Source organism: Mobula birostris, chromosome 4 (assembly GCF_030028105.1).
Source record: "Mobula birostris isolate sMobBir1 chromosome 4, sMobBir1.hap1, whole genome shotgun sequence".
Lineage (NCBI taxonomy): Eukaryota > Metazoa > Chordata > Chondrichthyes > Myliobatiformes > Myliobatidae > Mobula > Mobula birostris.
Genome location: NC_092373.1, coordinates 33,586,452 through 33,599,892, shown reverse-complemented (window position 1 = coordinate 33,599,892; position 13,441 = coordinate 33,586,452). Strand labels below are relative to the sequence as shown.

Here is a 13,441-nt window from a genome sequence, read left to right as displayed (position 1 = left end):
CTTCTCAATCATCTGCCTATCCTCCCTCTCACACTGTCTCCAACCTTTCTCTATTTGTGAGCCAACTGCCTGTTTCTGTATCTCTTCAGTTCGGTTCCCACCCCCCAGCAATTCTAGTTTAAACTCTCCCCAATAGCCTTTACAAGCCTCCCTGCAGGATATTGGTCCCCCTGGGATTCAAGTGCAACCTTTCCTTTTTGTACAGGTCATACCTGCTGCAAAAGAGGTCCCAATGATCTAGAAATCTGAATCCCTGCCCCGTGCTCCAATCCCTCAGCCACACATTTATCCTCCACCTCACTCTATTCCTATACTCACTGTCACATGACACAGGCAGTAATCGAGGTTACTTCCTCTGAGGTCCTGCTTCTCAACTTCCTTCCTAATGCCCTGTAGTCTGTTTTCAGGACCTGCTCCCTTTTCCTACCTATGTCATTGGTACCACTATGTACCACGACCTCTGGCTGTTCTCCTTCCCACTTCAGGATATCGTGGACACGATCAGAAACGTCCCGGACCCTGGCACCTGGGAAGTAAACTACCATCTGTGTTTCTTTCCTGCATCCACAGAATCACCTGTCTGACCCCCTAACTATAGAGTCCCCTATTACTGCTGCCTTCTTCCTTTCCCTACCCTTCTGAGCCACAGGGCCAGACTCTATGCCAGAGGCATGGCCACTGTTGCTTCCCCCAGGTAGGCCATCCCCCCCCAACAGTACTCAAACAGGTGTACTTATTTTTAAGGGGGTCAGCCACAGGGGTGCTCTCTAATATCTGACTCCTACCCTTCCCTCTCCTGACTGTTATCCACTTATCTGTCTCCTAAGGCCCTGGTGTGACTACCTGCCTCTAACTCCTCTCTATCACCTCCTCACTCTCCCTGACGTGATGAAGGTTATCAAGCTGCATCTCCAGTCCCCTGATGCAGTCCCTAAGGAGCTGCAGCTCGACGTACCTGGCGCAGATGTGGCCATCTGGGGCTGTTAGTCTCCAAGACTTCCCACATCTGACACCGAGCATAGAACACCAGCCTCACACACATACTTCCTGTCTGTATTGTACACAGGCAATGCCTGTTATCACCGAAGCCCCGTTGAGCCAAAGCTCTCCTACTCTGTCGCCCACTCTATAAAGCTGTCTCCTTTTAAACTCTTCTCGCTATTCTACCTGGCTGACCTCCATGTGCTTACGCAGTCATGCCCCGATCAAACCGCTGAAGAAATAACCGTCTCTTTTTAAACTCTTCTCGCTTTTAAGCTCTTCTTGCTGTTCTAACTGGCTGACTTCCATGTGTTTGTGAAGTCATGCACCAATCACATGTGCATTAAAGCACACAGAATGACATTTCTGCACATTTAACATAGAACACAGAACATAGAATAGTACAGCACAGTACAGGCCCTGCGGCCCACAATGTTGTGCCGACCCTCAAACCCTGCCTCCCATATAAGCCTGCACCTTAAATTCCTTCGTATACCTGTCTAGTAGTCTCTTCAACTTCACTAGTGTATCTGCCTCCACCACTGACTCAGGCAGTGCATTCCACGCACCAACCACTCTCTGAGTAAAAGACCTTCCTCTAATATCCCTCTTGAACTTCCCACCCTTACCTTAAAGCCATGTCCTCTTGTGTTGAGCAGTGGTGCCCTGGGGAAGAGGCGCTGGCTATCCACTCTATCTATTCCTCTTATTTGACCTGGAAAACATGACAACAGACAAGTGTAGTACACCAATGGAATTGCCCAGTTTAATTTCCCAATGAAATTGCCCAGTGGTATTATTCAAATTAGAAATTATCATAATTATATTTCATTCTAGGAGGGAAAAGATCCATTTTCTTGCACAAAATGTTGAATAAAGAAAAGTACAACATGTTCCCATTTTGAAGCCACAGTATTGATTTTTTGAATCACATAAATTATTCTCGCATACTGTAAGTAAACCAAGTGAGTGAGTCGGTGGGAGGGAGAAAGGGGGCTTCTTTGGGGGTTGTTGTTATTTGTGTTGTTCTACTGAACATTGTGGATATGCTATTTGGCACCAGAGAGGCTTGCAGGCTGTCCCCAGCACATCCTTGGGTTGTATTGATTGTTAACACAAATGGTGCATTTCACTCGTGTTTCAATGTAAATACGAAAAATAAATCTGAATCTGAATTGCTGTTTTATGGCATTACTGAATATCCATAAGTAGCCAAAAATGAAGGATATCACTGCTTCTTCCTTAGGTCTTGAGCACCCCTGCTTCATAAGGTCATTTTCATGGAACAAATTGATCACTTGCTGCATCATGCTCAGGAAACTAAATTACACTCCTGAAAGATTCCAGAAGTACACCAGGCTTATTTGTTCACTGTTCATCCCCATTCTCTCATCGTACCAACAGCACATGCTGAATATTGTGGGCATATGATGTTAGTGCCAGAATATGGTGTGACACTTGTGGGCTGTCGCCAATACATGCTTGGGTGTGTTGGTTGTTAATACAAATGACACATGTCACTGTGCTTTGATGCATGTGTGATAAATAAATTTGAATCTCAGCTACAATCCTCTAGGACCACAGTTACAGAAAGTGGTAGAGTTTTAATGCTGTCCATGTCTTAATATCAGGAGACTAGAAACGGTGCAACCTGTTCGAGGGATTAAACTTTAATTTTCAATTAAAATTCTGTGCAGCTGGTGGATAGTGATTTCATTTAGAAGATCTGCACTTGTTAAATGTTTTGGAATAACTAAGACTTGCCTAGGATCCTGATTTTGTGATAGAACAGTCCAAAACAATGCCGGTAACCTTTAGCAGAAGGAGAACATCAAACACATTGAACCAGGATTCTTTATCAGATGCTTTGTGATATTTGTACATGAACAGCTCCCCTCAAATCCTTTCTTTCAATTTCTTTCTTGTATCATTTCCTAATTTCCTATTACTTTAACATTCCTTACAGATCCTTCACCACCAGGTGCACCAAGTAATTTGAGGAAAGGCAATTTCACTGCCAGGCACAATGGTACTTTCAGTCTGCGAATTCACTGGGATCCACCACAGGAGGAAGATCTTTACATTCACCACTACAAAATGTACTGGAGCCAATGGGTTTCTAGAAAAAGTGTTTTCCTTACAAAGAAAGAAAACTGGAAGATAATTAATGAAGTAAGTTTTTAATTACTTTTAAGATGGGAGGACTTCTTTGTGTCTCAAGCCTAACCCCCACTCCAGAACAGTTTCCTTTTTCATTCTCCTGTATCTATCCTGGAAATGCTAAATGCTGCACTGACTAATTCTCAAACACTCGGACTGAACTGTGGACTGTGATGCAGGGCGTGATACTAAAAATAATACTGGAAATGCTCATTGGGTCAGGCAGTTTGTATAGATGGAGAGACATTATGAGTATTTAATCAGCGTCAGTACATAGGGAACTCTGCACCGGCTGAGCTTTCCCAGCATTTTTGTGACCCGATGCAGATTGGAGGTCCACTTTGTCAATCACCTTTGCTCTGTCTGCTCCCAGTGTCTGCGCAATTCAGTTCGGCTTCCCATTCCCATTATGACATGTCTGTCCAGGACTCCTCTACTGCCATGATGAGGCTAAACACAGGGTGGAGGAATAACGCCTTATATTTGACATGGGTAGCCTCCAACCTGATGGTATGAACAACAATTTATCCAACTTCCAGTTATTTCTATTCCTCCCTTCTCCTCTCTTTTTCCATGCTCCATTCTGATTCCCCTCTTACCCCTTCTCACCCCTTCACTTCTCTTCACCTGTCCTTATCTCCCTCTGGTTCCCTTTCTCCCATGGTCTACCTATCATATTCTTTTGTCTTCAGCACTTTAGCTTTTTCACCTATCCTCTCCCAGCTTCTCATTTCATACCCCCTCTCCCACCCATCCACTTGCCCCTCACCTGGTCTCAGCTGTGACCTGCCAGTGTGTACTCCTTCCCCTCCCCCACCATACCTACTTTGCTGGCTTCTCCCTTCAGTCCTATTGAAGGGTCTCACCCCAAAATGTCATAGGTTCATTTATTATCAAAATATGCAACTCTGAAATTCTTCTTCTCCAGATAACCACAAAACCAAGAGAAGAACAGCAGCACAATCATCAACCCCAAATTCCTCTTCCCTGCACAAAAAAACAAACAAAAATGAAACAGACACATCAACCCCCAAATCCCCTCCCACACACACAAAAAAAATAAGAAAGATTGGGCGAGAAACACAGAATATAAAAAACTATAAGACTGGAAAAAAAAGTCCATATCCAAAAAGCAGAAAGCCTGGGTAACATTCTCTGGGCAGAGCAGCAGGCCTTCCCCTCTGCAGCAGCCAAGCGATTCCACCAGTGATCAAAAGGTGGTCTTCTATCTCCAGCAGCAGAGCGATCTCCCAGCAATCAAAAGGCAGTCTTCCCTCTCCGGCAGCAGAGTGACCCCACCAGCAATCGAAAGGCAGGCTTCCCTCTCCGGCAGCAGAGTGACCCCACCAGCAATCGAAAGGCAGGCAAGCAGCCGGTGTTCAACTTCCATATTCGCCTTGATGTTTCAATCTTCCTCATCACTTTAATCAATGGAAACTTTAATTGGCAAAATAGAGTCGAACATCAACTTATGCCCCACAGCCTTCTTGCCATGAGGTTCACACACGCTGCTCCTGCCTCCCAGAGTCCTCTTGCAGACTATAGAGTGGTGAAACACCTAAACAATCTCCAAACTGTAAATCACAGTTGCAGTTTGCAAATGTCGATTGTTTTTCCTCCATAGATGCTGCCTGACCTGCTGAGTTCCTCCAGCATTTTATGTGTGTCGCTCAAGACTTCCAGCTTGCACAGAATCCCTTATGTCAGTATTTTCTGTACTAGTTTGGATTTTCAGCATCTACGGTACTTTGTGCATGCATTGATCTGTCTTTCCTTCCTTTATACAAATTTCTATTAAAGTTTGGAGCTCTGTCCTGCTGAAAATATAAAATGGTCACGATTTTGACAGACCATCTCCTGGCTTCACCTTACAAAATAAAAAAGATGCTTTTTTGGCATGAGATATTATCTCAATTATTCAGTAGATATCTGCAGTAGACCTATAAATGTCAGTTTTACACTGAATCAATACACAACATACTTGTACTGAGATAATTGTGGTTTGCATTATTCAAATAGATGATAAATTAGATAAACATGAGTCCTTTTCTCTTATTATTATGTATTTAAAAATCTCAAGACATTGGTAGGGCCTGAGGAGTGTGTTGAACAAAGGGATCTGGGAATACAGGTCTATATTTCCTTGAAAGTGGCATCACGGGTAGACAGGGTCATAAAGAGAGTTTTTGACACACTGGCTTTCAGAGATCGGAGTACTGAGTATAGAAGCTGGAATATTTTGTTGAAGTTGTAGAAGACTTCGAGGCCAAATGTGGAGTATTGTGTGCAGTTCTGCTCACCTAACTACAGGAAAGGTATCAGTAAAATTGAAAGAGTACACAGAAAATAAACAAGGACTTGAGGACCTGAATTACAGAGAAAAGTTGGATAGCTTAGGACACGTATTTCCCTGGAGAATAGGAAGATGACAGGAAATTTGATAGAGTTATACAAAATTATGAGGGGTATGGATAGGGTAAATGCAAGTAGGTATTTTCCATTGAGTTTGACTGAGACTAGGACTAGAGGTTATAGGTTAATAGCTAAAAGGTGAAATATTTAAAGAGAACCTGAGGGGAAACGTTTTCACTCAGTGGGTGGTGGAAATGTGGAACAAGCTGCCAGCAGAAGTGGTGGATGCAGGATTGGTTTTTAACATTTAAGAGAAGTTTGGGTAAGTGCATGGATCGGAGAGGTATGGACGGCTATGGTCCAGTTGCAGGTTGATGTGACCAGGCAGAATAACAGTTCAGAATGCACAAGATGAGTGGGCTGAAGGGCCTGTTTCTGTACTATACTGTACTGCTGTATGACTTTATCCCAGGTTGTCCTTGTAGTCAGAGGAAGCAGATATTATGTAGAAAATGTCTTGGCCATTTTGTACATAGGAAACTTTCACAAATAGTAAGCTAATAATAACAGGATAACTTGAAGGAGAAATTATTGCCAGAAAGAATTCTACTCTCTCGTAGTATCTTTTAAGTCCACTGGAATATAAAAGGTTTAATGTCTCAATCAAAAGTCTGATCTATCACAATGAAATCTTTGCCTAGATTTTTATCTTTGAATGAGACTTGAACCCACTATCTTTGGACGCATAGGCAAAAGTTCTGCTCATTGAGCCACTGCTGACAACAAAGGCACTCAGTTCATACGAATGCATTAACAAATAGAGGATGGACAGCTAAGGGAGCTCAAACCTAAATTTAAGTGACAACTACACTTGCAAATTACAACAGACAGCATTGTTGCTGAAGCATCAACTTGGAAAGCTGAAGTTTATTTGTTGTTTTATAGTCATAGTCATAGTCAGAGTCATACTTTATTGATCCCTGGGGAAATTGGTTAATGACCAGACAAAGAAAGAACAAGTGATGAAAATTATTTTAAAAACAAATGAGTTGCAACAGGTAAATACTAAAAGAAAATGCAATATATTTAGCATCGCAATGATAACCACTAATATAAATGAACAAAAATATAGACAACAATAATGAGCATTATTGGAATAAAGGGTGTAGGAAGCAGGAAGAGAGAAATAGATGTGCAGCCAAAATTGGCTAGTTTTAAAACAGCAATGTAGAATTCTGGCCATTGTACCCAAGCATCTTGCAGACCTCTTTAAGAACCAAACATGTTTTACGTGTTCCTAAGGCAGTGGTCTTCTTGATTACCAATGTTATTTGATATCTATCAATCAAAGCAAGGACATTGCTTTGTCTCCCAGAAACTACCAATAAATGTGATTATCTGCTCAGAAGGGGCTGAGTAACAAAGGGTGAAGGCACTATTGTAACATAAAGTATACTAAGCATAGAACAGGAACAGGCTTTTCAGCCCATGATTTCTGTACTGACCATGATGGCAATCTAACAACTAATCCCATCTGCATGCACATACCGAATGTCCCTCTAATCATAAGATCATCAGATATAAGAGCAGAATTAGGGCATTTGGCCCATTGGTCTGCTCCACTATTCAATCAAGGCTGATCTCTTTTCCCCACTCCTCAGCCCCACTCCCCAGCCTTCTCCTAATAACCTTGGTTGCCGTGTCCAGTCAAGAACATAACAAGCTCAGCCTTAAGCACACCCAATGATCTGGCCTCCATAGCTGCCCCCGTGGTAATAAATTCCACAAATTCACCACCCTCTGGCTAAAGAAATTTTTCCGCATCTCTGTTTTAAATGGATGCCCCTCTATACTGAGGCTGTGCTTTCTTGTCCTAGACTACCTACCATGGGAAACGTCCTTTCCACATTTACTCTGTCTAGGACTTTCAACATTTGAAAGATTTCAATGGGATCACCCCTAATCCTTCAAAATTCAAGCGAGCACAGATCTAGAGCTATCAAACATTCCTCGTATGATAACCATCTGATTCCCGGAAACATTCTTGTGAACCTCCTCTGAACCCTCTCCAATGCCAGCACATTTTTTCTAAGATGAGGAGCCCAAAACTGTTCACAATACTCAAGGTGAGGCTTCATCAATGCCTTATAAAGCCTCAGCATCACATCCTTGCTCTTGTATTCAGTACTTCTTGAAATAAATGCTAACATTGCATTTGCTTTCCTCACCACCAACTCCACCCGCAAGTTAACCTTCAGGGTGTTCTGCACAAGGACTTCCAAGTCCCTTTGCATCTCAGATTTTTGGATTTTCTCCCAATTTGGAAAATAGTCTGCATATTTATTTCTACTACTACTACCAATTTTTCAACATTGTTTTTCATTTTCCACTCTCTTGCCTGTTCTCCTAATCTAAGTTATGATTATTATGATTGTGATTATTATTATGATTGACGACAAGCAGTCCCCTTTTATTGTCATTTAGTAATGCATGCATTAATAAATGATACAATGTTTTTCCAGAATGATATCGCAAAAGCACATGACAAACAAACCGACTTAAAAAACTAACAAAAACCACATAATTATAACATATAGTTACAACAGTGCAAAGCAATATCATAATTTGATAAGAACAGACCATGGCACAGTAAAAGTCTCAAAGTCTGTCGAAAGTCCCATCATCTCACACAGATGGTAAACCTCCAGCGCCGCCAACTTGCCGATGCAGCATCCTGGAAGCATCCGACCACAGTCCGACTCTGAGTCCGTCCGAAAACTCCAAGCCTCCGACCACCTCTTCGGCACCGAGCACCATCTCTGCCTAGCGCTTCAACCCCAGCCCCAACAACAGGCGATAGGCAAAGCCGAGGATTTGGGTCCTTCGTCTCCGGAGATTCTTGATCGCACAGTAGCAGCGACAGCGAAGCAGGCATTTCAGAAGTTACTCCAGATGTTCCTCTGCGCTTCTCACGGCTGTCTCCATCAAATCCAGATTGTGCACGGCCCCCTAGTTACACAGAATCGATATTCATTCAGAACGGCTGCGCGCACTGCGTCGCGCCGCCATCTTCTCCTCCTCATTCTGCAGACTACCTGTTTCCTCAACACTACCTGCCCATCCACCAATCTTCATATCATCTGCAAACTTGGCAACAAAGCCATCTTTTCAATCATCTAAATCATTTATAGACAGCATAAAAAGAAGTGGTCCCAACACCGACCCCTGCAGAACACCACTAGTCACTGGCAGCCAAACAGAAAATGATCCTTTTATTCCCACTCACGGCCTCCTACCAATCAGCCAATGCTCTAACCATGCCAGTAACTTTCCTGTAATACCATGGGCTCTTAACTTGGTAAGCAGCCTCATGTGTGGCACCTTATCAAAAGCCTTCTAAGAGTCCAAATATACAAGATCCACTGCACCCCCTTTATCTATCCTACGTGTAATCTCAAAGAATTCCAACAGGTTCATCAGGCAAGATTTTCCCTTAGGGAAACCATGCTGACTTTGTCCTATCTTGTCCTGTGTCACCAAGTACTCCATAACCTCATCCTTAACAATTGACTCCGGCATCTTCCCAACCACTGAAGTCAGGCTAACTAGTATATAATTTCCTTTCTGCTGCCTTCCTCTTTTCTTAAAGAGTGGAGTGACATTTGCAATCTTCAGTCCTCTGGCACCATGCCAGAGGTCCAATTATTTTTGAAAGATCATTACTAATGCGTCCACAATCTCCACCTCTACCTCTTTCAGAACCCTCGGGTGTAGTTCATCTGATCCGAGTGACTTATGTACCCTTAGATCTTTCAACCTTTTGAGCACCACCTCCCTCATAATAGTAACTACACTCACTTCTGTTCCCTCGCACCTTTCAACATCTGGCACACTGCTAGTGTCTTCCACAGTGAAGACTGATGCAAAATACTTATTTAGTTCATCTGCCCTCTCCTTGACCGCTGTTATTATTTCTCCAGCCTCATTTTCTTGCGGTCCTATGTCCACTCTCATCTCTCTTTTATTTTTTACATACTTCAAAAATCTCTTACTATCCATTTGGATTATTGTTTGCTAGCTTGCTTTCATATTTCATCTATTCATGTGTTTGTCTAAATGCCTCTTAGTTATTGCAATTGTACCTGCTTCTGCCACTTCCCTAGCAGTACATTCCAGGGACTTATGATTCTGTGTGTTTTAAAAAAAAGATTTGCCTCACAAATCTCCTTTAAACTTTCCTCCTCTCACATTAACCCTTTACCTTTTAATATTTGACATTTCCATCTTGACAACATGTCCTTGACTATCCATACAATCTACAGTTCTCATAATATACTTCCATCAGGTCTCCTCTCAGATCCTGACTCACTCCAAAGCAATCCAAGTTTGTCCAGCTTCTCCTAGTATCCAATAAACTCCATCCAGACAAAGCCTCATAGAACTGACACATCTGACTTTAGCTTCTCCTTCTCAAATTTCAGGGTGAATTCTATCATATTATGATTACTTTCCCCTAAGCTCTCTAATCAATTCTGGTTCATTGCACAACACCCAATCCAGTATAGTTGATCCCCTAGTGGGCTGAACCACAAGCTGCTCTGAAAAGCCATCTCATCGGCATTTTAGAAATTCCACCTATTTGAATCCAGTACCAACCTGATTTTTCCAATCTACCTACATATTGAAATCCCCCATGACTATTGTAACATTGCCCTTTTGACATTCATTTTTTAACTCCCGTTATAACTTGTAGACCACATCCTTACTACTATTTGAAGGTCTGTATATAACTCCCATCAGGGTCTTTTTACCTTTGCAGTTCCTTAGCTCTATCCACACGATTCAACACCTTCTGACTCTGTGTCACTTCTTTCTAATAACTTAGTTTCATTTCTTACCAACATAGCCACACCACTCTCTGCCTTTCTCCCAGACCTTTTGATACAATGTGTATCCTTGGACAGTAAGCTCTCAGCTATAATTTTCTTTCAGCCATGAATGGCTCCAGGGTGACCAAGGATGGGAGCTCAACATTCAGGGATATTCAATATTCAGGAGGGATAGACATGAAAGAAAAGGAGGTGGGGTAGCATTGCTGGTTAGAGAGGAGATTAACGCAATAGAAAGGAAGGACATTAGCCTGGAGGATGTGGAATCGATATGGGTAGAGCTGCATAACACTAAGGGGCAGAAAACGCTGGTGGGAGTTGTGTACAGGCCACCTAACAGTAGTAGTGAGGTTGGGGATGGCATTAAACAGGAAATTAGAAATGCGTGCAATAAAGGAACAGCAGTTATAATGGGTGACTTCAATCTACATATAGATTGGGTGAACCAAATTGGTAAGGGTGCTGAGGAAGAGGATTTCTTGGAATGTATGCGGGATGGTTTTTTCAACCAACATGTCGAGGAACCAACTAGAGAGCAGGCTATTCTAGACTGGGTATTGAGCAATGAGGAAGGGCTAATTAGCAATCTCGTCGTGAGAGGCCCCTTGGGTAAGGGTGACCATAATATGGTGGAATTCTTTATTAAGATGGAGAGTGACATAGTTAATTCAGAAACAAAGGTTCTGAACTTAAAGAAGGGTAACTTTGAAGGTATGAGACGTGAATTAGCTAAGATAGACTGGCAAATGATACTTAAGGGGTTGACGGTGGATATGCAATGGCAAGGATTTAAAGATCGCATGGACGAACTACAACAATTGTTCATCCCAGTTTGGCAAAAGAATAAATCAGGGAAGGTAGTGCACCCGTGGCTGACAAGGGAAATTACGGATAGTATCGATTCCAAAGAAGAAGCATACAAATTAGCCAGAAAAAGTGGCTCACCTGAGGACTAGGAGAAATTCAGAGTCCAGCAGAGGAGGACAAAGGGCTTAATTAGGAAAGGGAAAAAAGATTATGAGAGAAAACTGGCAGGGAACATAAAAACTGACTGTAAAAGCTTTTATAGATATGTGGAAAGAAAAAGATTGGTTAAGACAAATGTAGGTCCCCTACAGACAGAAACAGGTGAATTGCTTATGGGGAACAAGGACATGGCAGACCAATTGAATAACTACTTTGGTTCTGTCTTCACTAAGGAGGACATAAATAATCTTCCGGAAATAGTAGGGGACAGAGGGTCTAGTGAGATGGAGGAACTGAGGGAAATACATGTTAGTAGGGAAGTGGTGTTAGGTAAATTGAAGGGATTAAAGGCAGATAAATCCCCAGAGCCAGATGGTCTGCATCCCAGAGTGCTTAAGGAAGTAGCCCAAGAAATAGTGGATGCATTAGTGATAATTTTTCAAAACTCCTTAGATTCTGGACTAGTTCCTGAGGATTGGAGGGTGGCTAATGTAACCCTGCTTTTTAAAAAAGGAGGGAGAGAGAAACCGGAGAATTATAGACCGGTTAGCCTGACATCAGTGGTGGGGAAAATGCTAGAGTCAGTTATCAAAGATGTGATAACAACATATTTGGAAAGCGGTGAAATCATCGGACAAAGTCAGCATGGATTTGTGAAAGGAAAATCATGTCTGACGAATCTCATAGAATTTTTTGAGGATGTAACTAGTAGAGTGGATAGGGGAGAACCAGTGGATGTGGTATATTTGGATTTTCAAAAGGCTTTTGACAAGGTCTCACACAGGAGATTAGTGTGCAAACTTAAAGCACACGGTATTGGGGTAAGCTATTGATGTGGATAGAGAACTGGTTGGCAGACAGGAAGCAAAGAGTGGGAATAAACAGGACCTTTTCAGAATGGCAGGCAGTGACTAGTGGGGTACTGCAAGGCTCAGTGCTGGGACCCCAGTTGTTTACAATATATATTAATGACTTAGATGAGGGAATTAAATACAGCATCTCCAAGTTTGTGGATGACACGAAGCTGGGCGGCAGTGTTAGCTGGGAGGAGGATGCTAAGAGGATGCAGGGTGACTTGGATAGGTTAGGTGAGTGGGCAAATTCATGGCAGATGCAATTTAATGTAGATAAATGTGAGGTTACCCACTTCAGTGGCAAACACAGGAAAACAGATTATTATCTGAATGGTGGCCGATTAGGAAAAGGGGAGGTGCAACGAGACCTGGGTGTCATTATACACCAGTCTTTGAAAGTGGGCATGCAGGTACAGCAGGCGGTGAAAAAGGCAAATGGTATGCTGGCATTCATAGCAAGAGGGTTCGAGTACAGGAGCAGGGAGGTACTACTGCAGTTGTACAAGGCCTTGGTGAGACCACACCTGGAGTATTGTGTGCAGTTTTGGTCCCCTAATCTGAGGAAAGACATTCTTGCCATAGAGGGAGTGCAAAGAAGGTTCACCAGATTGATTCCTGGGATGGCAGGACTTTCATATGATGAAAGAGTGGATTGACTAGGCTTATACTCGTTGGAATTTAGAAGATTGAGGGGGGATCTTATTGAAATGTATAAAATCCTAAAGGGATTGGACAGGCCAGATGGAGGAAGATTGATCCCGATGTTGGGGAAGTCCAGAACGAGGGGTCACAGTTTGAGGATAAAGGGGAAGCCTTTTAGGACCGAGATGAGGAAAAACTTCTTCACACAGAGAGTGGTGAATCTGTGGAATTCTCTGCCACAGGAAACAGTTGAGGCCAGTTCATTGGCTATATTTAAGAGGGAGTTAGATATGGCCCTTGTGGCTAAAGGGATCAGGGGGTATGGAGAGAAGGCTGGTACAGGGTTCTGAGTTGGATGATCAGCCATGATCGTACTGAATGGCGGTGCAGGCTCGAAGGGCCGAATGGCCTACTCCTGCACCTATTTTCTCTGTTTCTATGAGACAGTGATGCCTACATCATACCTGCCAATCTGTAATTGTGCTGCAAGTTCTTCTCCCTTGTACATGGGTTTATCAGCGGCATCAACAGAGCTCTACCAGGAGGGATTTCTCACAGGTCGGCAACGGTTATCTAAAAAGGGAGCTTCAATAGCAT

General features: G+C 42.8%; 1 protein-coding gene across 1 annotated transcript in view; it reads left to right on the top strand.

Moving 5' to 3' along the window:
- LOC140197008 (anosmin-1-like) overlaps nucleotides 1-13,441 on the top strand; it is a 155,842-nt gene that overhangs the window by 95,549 nt on the left and 46,852 nt on the right. Inside the window, exon 7 of the mRNA XM_072256940.1 lies at nucleotides 2,948-3,153. Within this exon, the coding sequence (XP_072113041.1) occupies nucleotides 2,948-3,153 (206 nt within the window). The remainder of the gene's footprint in view (nucleotides 1-2,947; nucleotides 3,154-13,441) is intronic.